This window comes from Mus caroli, chromosome 15, assembly GCF_900094665.2.
Source record: "Mus caroli chromosome 15, CAROLI_EIJ_v1.1, whole genome shotgun sequence".
Classification (NCBI taxonomy): domain Eukaryota; kingdom Metazoa; phylum Chordata; class Mammalia; order Rodentia; family Muridae; genus Mus; species Mus caroli.
Window position 1 is genome coordinate 85,426,225 of NC_034584.1, and position 8,549 is coordinate 85,434,773.

The 8,549-nt window shown below is 47.1% G+C and overlaps 1 protein-coding gene across 1 annotated transcript in view; it reads right to left on the reverse strand.

Annotated features, from left to right (window-relative positions):
• The window catches only part of Slc2a13 (solute carrier family 2 member 13), a 305,969-nt gene extending 300,493 nt beyond the window's left edge, over positions 1-5,476 (reverse strand). The window contains exon 1 of the mRNA XM_021183777.2: positions 4,790-5,476. Within this exon, the coding sequence (XP_021039436.1) occupies positions 4,790-5,312 (523 nt within the window). The 5' untranslated portion in view covers positions 5,313-5,476. The remainder of the gene's footprint in view (positions 1-4,789) is intronic.
• Between the last annotated feature and the right edge of the window lie 3,073 nt (positions 5,477-8,549).

An 8,549-nucleotide genomic window follows, 5' to 3' on the forward strand; every position in this document is an offset into this window, starting at 1 on the left:
ATCCACATGGAGGGTGTTGGCACCACATTCCTATACTCCGCCGTTTCAAAACACGATAAGCAGGAGAAACACAGGGCCAGAGAAAACAAACTCCAGAAAACTCATCTATTTTTTTCACTATCTTTATTTTTATTATTTTGAATTATATGTAAGGCCTGGAAGTATGTATATACACATGTAATATATCCACAAAGGCTGGATTCCCAGGCAGTGGTGAGCTGTCCAAAGTGGGTGCTGGGAACCAAAGGTCCTCTGCAAGAGCAGTATCTGTTCTTAACTGCGGAGGCATCGCTCCAGCCCTTCAATCATTGTATTTTAAAATATTATTATAAATATACCCTGGTTTAAGAAAAAAAATCAAAGACTAAAGACACCTACAAAAGACGCCTCATGTCAGGGCACACAGATCAAAACTATGTGTCCTATTTGAGCTAAGTCTTCAAGTTTAAAAAGGCAAAAAAGCAGGGACAATAACCAAGTCTGGTCTCTGTGCTGACTGAGGCAAAATAGAAAGACTAAAAGTACGCCCTGTGCATACACACCGGCATTCAGCACATTATTTTGCTATAACTCACCAAGAAAATAGATTTCCCTGACCCCAAAACAGCACAAATGTCCTTCCTTTTCTCAGGCTTGTCCTCACGGCTCATTGAACACAGATCAGTAACTATGCTCTCTGGTCAGAAGGCTTCTCTTTAAAAGATCTCGACTTGAAGGGACCCATGGGCGCTTTACCAACTGGTGGCTGTGTTGTGCTCACCTCGTGGCTACCAACTCTGCAAGGGGCTTCTGACACTAAACATCGTCTTCCATGAGACAAGAAGAGTCGGAAAGAAAGGGAGAAGGGCTAAAAAGCAAACTGGAAAGAGGAAAGGGGGGTTTACAAGAGCTTCGAGGAACTACGGTGTCACCGGAGCGAGCCTCGAGGGCTACAGTGACTATTCCCACACAATCTTTAAACAGACTCTCCAGCTGCCATCCCGGGCAGCCGATCCCATCCCAGCCTTCTCACTCATCTACACTTCAAACTCTTGCTTTTCTGGGACTTTGCTCCTACGGGTGAACCCCACTTTAAATGTCTAGTAAAAGCAAACAGAAAAACGAAGGCTTCTGAGAGCTTGCTGACGGAACCCTGATTTTGTGTCTATGGCCTTTTCAGGGAATGCTGGAAAGTTTCTAACCAGACGAGACCTGGTTTCACGGAGGTCAGAGGTAGGAGGATCAGGTGAGAGGCATAGAAAGGATTTTCCTGTGCTCGGGAAATAAGAGACAGGAAACCAACACTCTCTCACTTCCTGCCTATATCATCTGCTGAATGCCTACTTATCTTTCAACCTCTCACTTAACTATTGCTCCTCTGAAACCATTCTTAAGCCTGCATCCTTTTCAATTTTTAGTTTTTAGTTAGGTATGAATGTGTCTCTATAGATCTATGTGCATTAGGATGGTGTTGTAACAGCCCCCAAAGTTTCCTCAAAGCTGGACTCATGAGTTATAAGTGGTTGTGACCTGAACACCATGGATACTGGGAACTGGACTCCAGCAAGAACAGAATATGCTCTGAACCACTGAGCCATCCCTCCAGGCCCTCTGGTATCTTTTCTACACACACAGCCAAAGCAAGCAATGATCTGCCCTCCCCATTTCTCTGGCGCTTAGCGAACCCTCTACTGTTTTGTAATTGGCTATTAATATATCTTCCTGCCCTGTTCAATGATAGGCGCCTGCGGGGTGGGCTTCATATTTAGCTATTTACTCCCTGTACCAAATCTGACTGACCTCATCATGGAAGCTTAACCACTGATCACTGAATAAATGAATGAATGATTTCATTAAAGGGCAACTTTGAAACTTTTAGATGGCCTTAAAGATATTTTGACAACACATTAATTTTATTTTTTGAAAGGACAGTTTTGAATTAAATTGACACCACGCCAGCCATGGAAGTTTCACTGCGTTGTGCGTCATTTCTGCTCACCCTTCCTTTTAGCCTTCAACATGTTTCTCCTGTGCTTCAGGAATACAGATTTAGAAATTTACAGAAATCGCCGCCGGGCGTGGTGGCGCACGCCTTTAATCCCAGCACTTGGGAGGCAGAGACAGGCGGATCTCTGAGTTCGAGGCCAGCCTGGTCTAGAGTGAGTTCCAGGACAGCTGGGCTACTCAGAGAAACCCTGTCTCGAAAAACCAAAAAAAAAAAAAAAAAGAAATTTACAGAAATCAACAAAATCCCTGATCCCAAGGGCCTTATGTTTCCCCAGGGTAAATGTGGAGAGAAAAGTTATCATGGAGAACCTTGTCTAGAAATGGCACAAGACACCTTTTGTTACTTGGCATTTACTAAATTATCACAGGACAAAAACTAACAAAATAAAATATAAAAAAACAACAACAAAAGAACCCCAATAGCAACAACATTTAAAAACAAAACAAAACAAAACAAAACAAAACAAAAAAAAACCGCTGACCACATATAAAGATTACCTGAACTCTTGTTCTAAACAGACGAAACTGATTTTCTGTCTCCTGACACAAATCACAACCTTGTCAACCGTCAACCAAACGCTCCTTTGGCTGAAGGAAACACCATTTCCTATCAGCTAAAAAGAACTGAAAGCTCTCTCGGGAGGATGGCGATCTGTGAGTTACAAAGGTCTTTATATTTGAAACCATACGCTTAACCACTAATTTACACTTGAAGTGTTTTCTTTTTCTTTTCTGTATCTTCCGGATCCCGAATGAATCAGTCTCAGGGACTGTGTCTGACTCCACACCTGTCCTCTTCCTCTAAGCACACAGTTCCTGCCTAGCTGTTCTCACAATGGCATCTCTGCTCGCTGAAGTACACCATCCTCTTTCCTTCTGTATTCACCCCCTTGCTTAGACAGTCCTTTCCTTATCTCCAGACCTGGCTTCTCTCCAGGCAGCTCACTGCATCTGTTCTACCCACCCACCACCTTTGAGCCTCTCCTCCTAAGGCAGTGGTTCTCAACCTGTAAGTCAAGTCCCCTTTGGGGTTGCTTATCAGATATCCTGCAGATCAGATAGTTACATGACATATTTATAAAAGTAGCGGGATTACAGTTATGAAGTAGCAAATGAAATAATTTTATGGTTGGGGGGTCACCTCTGTATTAAAGGGCCACAGCATTAGGAAGGTTGAGGAGCACTGTCCTAAGGGATGAAAGCCAGTTCTATCTGCCTTTAGACCTATTTGTGAAGCCAACTCTAGAGGATGCTCTCCTTACAATTCTGTATCATACATCTGGAAGGACCCTGACATGACAGGGCCCCCAGGCTGTCAGGCAAGAATCAACATAATGCTTCAATTTTTCATCTGATACTCAGGAGTTTCATTAAGACACATCTGCAAAACATCCATCTCCAAATATAAGTCTGGGAATTGATAATGAGCCTCTGACAACTGAAGTGTGATTTCTATGCCAAGGGGGAGAAAAGAAGGTAGGGCCATAAAAGAGGATCTGTATCCCAGGCAGATGATGCTGATTAGAGTCCTAGGCAGGTTATTTGTCGAAGAATCCTACAGGCAGAGGGCATTTCTACACAGAGAGGGGATTTCCATGGATTTTTGTCTCTTTGGTGGTCATTTGGACCTTCCTTTGCCAAATCCACATTTCACAGAGAGCCTTGCCATGCTTCAGTAATTACCCGTAGAAGCAGAGTCGGTGATCAGGGATACAGGTACAGTGAGCTGGGATTTTAGGCTCCTGGTTCCTACAGGCAGAGTTGAATGAATGAGTGTGCTTGCCCTTACAAACCTACCCAGAAGGGTGAAGATTGGTCAGCTCAGGGACACTCCAGGAATCCATCTAGCCCTCCCATGGGGAAGCAACACTTTACCCTAAAGGAAACTGAATTATAAAAGGAAACATTTTATAGCCTTGGAAAACTACCAGTGAGATTTAAGTCACAACTTCCCATTCTCCCTTTAAAAGTGCTTTCTAATAACACTGGGCACATCCCAAACAGCTTCCCTCTGCCAAGAGCACACCAAGAGTGCCTCCTCCGCTCAGCAAACAGGGTGACAAACAAACAAACAAAAATCAATGCCCAGAGAACCTACATCTCTCCATTTCTAAAAGTAAATTGCAAGTGTCTATCTTGCTGGGCATTTATCCACAGGAGTGGCTCCTAACTGAATCTAGGAAATGAATATGACCTTTAATGGATAATTTGGTTCCCATATGGAAAAGGCAGAGAAGGCAAAACAAGAATGGTGAATGTTGGCCCAAAGTAAAAGTTCTAAGTAGGGTAGGAAAGGGAAGATAGATTTCATCTAGAAAGGTGGAAAGGTTGAAAGTCAACCACAGAGCACAAAGCAAGGAGAGGAAATAGTGTTCTATTTAAAAATGTTCCACTGCAGAGAAGATGGAACTGATTCGGAGCAGGGATTTTGGAGTTCAAAACTCCTTGACTCTACTAATTATTGCAGTTCGCAGTTCATTTAAAGCTCGGTGGGCTTAGCATCCTAAAGGAGAGCTGGCAGTGGGGAAATCACTCTCAGGGATGGCAGGGATGTGGAGACCCTCCTAAACTCAACAAGCGGCCTCAGGTTAGGCCAGATCAGGGAAAGCTGGGGTATCTTGAATTGCTCCAGACTGTCCGGCGCTGACTGACCCGCGGGCGACCGCAGATTCCACGTGGGAATCCGGGAGAAGGGAGCGCATCCTCCACAGCCACCAGGGCGCTCGTGCCACCGAGCCCCCGAAGGACCGCGGAGCAGGGGAGAGCAAGGGGATCAGTGGGGCTCGCGGGCGCGGCCACTCACCGATGCCGAGCCCCACGACCAGGCGGCCGGCCAGCAGCGTCTCCTTGTTGGCGGCGGCGGCCAGCACGGCGGAGCCCACGGTGCACAGGGCGCTGGCCAGCAGGATGGCGCTGCGCCGACCGAGGGCGCCGTTCAGGGCCCCTCCGGCCAGCGCCGCGACGGCGGCCGCGCCCACCGCGCCCGACACCAGCAGCTCCTGCCACATCGCACCCAGGCGCATCTGGCGCCGCAGCAGCAGCATGGCCCCCGACACCACGCCGGTGTCGTAGCCGAACAGGAAGCCGCCGAGCGCCGAGAAGGCGGCGGCCGCGTACACGAAGGCGGGGGTCTCGTCGCGCTGGAACTGCCTGCGCGCCGCGCGCTCCAGCTCCGCGCCCTGCAGGCTGGCGGCCGACTCGGCGGCTAGGAGGCTGCGCTCCCCGCCCGGCGCCCCGGGCTCCGGCTGCCGGCGGCGCCTCTCGCCCATCAGGCTGCTCAGGCTGCGCAGCGTGTACTCCACGTCCTCACTCGCCTTGCGGGACATGGGACAGGCGGACGCCGCCGGGGCGGCTGCGGGGAAGTTGCGTGTGGGGCGCCACGCACTCTCTGCCAGCTGCTGAGCCGCTGCTCCTCCGCCACCCGAGCCGCCCGCCTCGCAGCCTCTGCTAGGCTGGCGCTACGGAGCGGCCGGGGGCGGGGTCGTGCGTCACTTGCCCGCTCGGAGGGGAGGGCGAATGGGACCCGCCTCCCCTGGTGGGCGGGGCGAGAGAAGAGCTCCTCCCCCTGGGCGCGGCCACCTCCCTCTGTGGGCGAGGTTAAGCGGCGGTCCCCTGGAGGAAGAGCTCTTTGGAGTCCAGGGTACCAGGACACAAGGAAGCTTGCCTTCTGGCTGCAGATGAGCTGCTTGCTATCCAGAGCACGCAGGGTCACAGCAGGCTAAGGATCAGGTGAAAGACTCCTTCTGCCCTCCTGCTTGCAATCCGAGGTGGCTGAGACCGCCTGACACCCACCTACTTCTGTCCTTTTGCAGTGAGTGTCCGTGTCCCGTGGTTCTCATGCAATTAGTTTGTTTTGGAGCAGTTTGGGACCATGGTCTCTGGTGTCTCTAGTTTCCTTTCTCCCTGCTACTCCGTCTTCAAATTCCGCCCTTCTAAAAAGCATTTGCATCTTGACTTTCTGAGGGGAGAAAGAGAGACGGAGACAGAGACAGCGAGACAGAGACAGATAGACAGACAGAGAGACAAGAGACAGACAGACAGAGAGAGCAACTCTTCTCTCACAAGAAGGCTTCCTGTAGATTCCCAGAGATAAAGCAACTTTAGCTGTGCGTATATACATCACCCTCTCACATAACTAGCTGATTCCAAGTGGAACAAGGAAACTCAAAAATGTGATTTGCTGTGCGATTGGCAATTACCACCTTTCTTGCCCAGCATGCGAGCCTAAAATTTTAGATAGCTTCTCCCTGACAATTCCTGTTGCTGCCCCATTGCTTTGGAGACGCTATTTTAGATGCCCCATTTGCCTGAAACAAAGTAATTTCAAATGGTTCGAGGATGGTTGTTTTAATTGCTAATTGCCAGTTGTTGGCTGGTTTGGAAACCTCCCATTGATTTAAATATTCTGTAAATTATTTTACGTCGTTTCATTTCCGGAGATAGAGACTAATCAAGTATCTTTCTGCTGCAGTCTCTTTCTTCAGGCGTAGGACACCAGATTTCAATGAAAAAGAAATTTAAAACCCATGGCTTCCGTGAACAATTCCGGTCTTCATTTACTTCCCTTATTTGAACAAATGTTTCTTAGCACGAACCCTATTCATGCAGTTTAAGCTTGTTTCCTTCAGAGAAATTGTTTCTGTCATCCTATTACGCTATGAAGTTATTAGACTTTCCCAACGTCCCTTTCACCTTGATTTTTAGTCACCAAAATATCTCACTTTCCAACCACGTTTCTCCAAATGTGTGTGTTGGGAGGGGGGGGGTTATCTCAGAGAAATAACTTTAAATGTATCGTGTAACTTTAAAGCAAGGTTTTGCCGTCTTCCCAAGGAGAGATTAAATACAGACTTATCTCTCAAATAATGAAACAATAACTTAGACTTCAGAAGATTCAGGCTTGAGTCTTTCCCAAGCCCATAGCAGCAAAACTGCACCCCCTGGTGGTCAGCTTGTTCACGTAGCTTCTGCAGAGAAGAACTCTTGTTGAGTTGAAACCAGCTGAACTTCAAATCCAGCTGACCTATTGAACACCGTGACTTCTACTCACTAGGAGCTCCAAATTCAACTTTGGGGTTCCAGAACACGGAACCAACCACTCCTTAAAATCGTCTACACCTCGTAATTTATATCCGTGAGGTTAAGATTACCTCGGAAGGAAATGTGAACATTGGTAACACAACCGCTCTTCGGGGTTCTTGGGAGGAGCCAAGCTCAGTTAGGCACAGCACAACATTCTACTAACATGGAGTTCCTTGTAGCTTCTTCTAATTTAACTTCGTGGCGAGATGGAAAGTCCGAGGGCTAAGACAAAGCAGAGTACATCTCCCACAGCGTTTCACAAAACGCTTGAGATCGCCAGATTACTATACGAACCACTTTGTCTCACTTACAAAGCCTCAGCAAGTGCTCATTGACTAGAGTTCGAAAAATCACTTTTAAATTATAGTTCGTTGCTAATCGAGATAAAGTGTAGGCATCGCTATCGATTCGCTAAGCAAGTCCTGAATCCCAATGTTTAAGGACATTTGTTTACGCAGTCCCAGAACACTAGGACCCCGTCGTAGAAGAGGAAAAGAAGAGAGTTTGGGGATACGCTGCTACACATTCTGAACACCAGGCCGAGACACTGGTGATTGATTCAGTGGCAATATGCTTGCTGTTGGGATGAAGATGTAACTAGAGAATGGTTGCCTAGCATCCATCAGGCTCCAAATCCAGTTCCTAATGCCACACAAAGAAAATGAGGTCCTTTTGATCGGGGAGAAAGGATGAGGAGCAGGGAGCACAATATTGTGCATCTTGGATGTTTAATTACACAAATAAGGTATCCTTGTTGAAAAACAATATGGCAATAAAGATAACTTTCTCAATAAATAAATAAATAAATAAATAAACAAATAAATAAATAAGAGTTCTTTCAAGGCGTGGTGGTTTGAGTGAGAATGCTCCCATGGACTTCATATGTTTAAATACTCTGTCCTCCATTGGTGGAGCTGTCTGGGGAGAATTAGGTCATGTGGCCTTGTTGGAGGAGGTGTGTTACTGAGAGTGAGCTTGTCTCTCTCTATTGGTGTCTTGCCTATGAATCAGAAGTAGACATTTTGCTGCCTACTGCTCCAGCCATACCAGCCTGACTGCTGCCATGCACTGTACCATGCTAGTCATGACCTCACCCTCTGGAACTGTGAGCTTAAACTCTTTCTTTTATAAGTTGCCTTTGTCTTGGTGTTTTGTCATGGTAGGGGGGGAAAAAAGTAATTAAGATGCACGGCATTCTTCTCAGAGTCATTTCTAGTTTGAAACATATATTTTAAAACAAACAAACAAACAAATGAAAACACTAATAATTTGATGAAGGCTGTTTAAATCAGTTGGCCATGTTCCCCTCTGTTCTTTACGCTGTGAGTGTCATCCGTCACCATGGTAATTGAAGGCCGAGGGTACACTTAGCTGGTATGTCTGGGAGAAACAACTTTGATTACCCTCGGGCTCCTGTCTGGAAGTTTCATCACCGTGCTGGAAAACAAAGAGCGCACAGCAGAACTGACTCCTTTATTCCT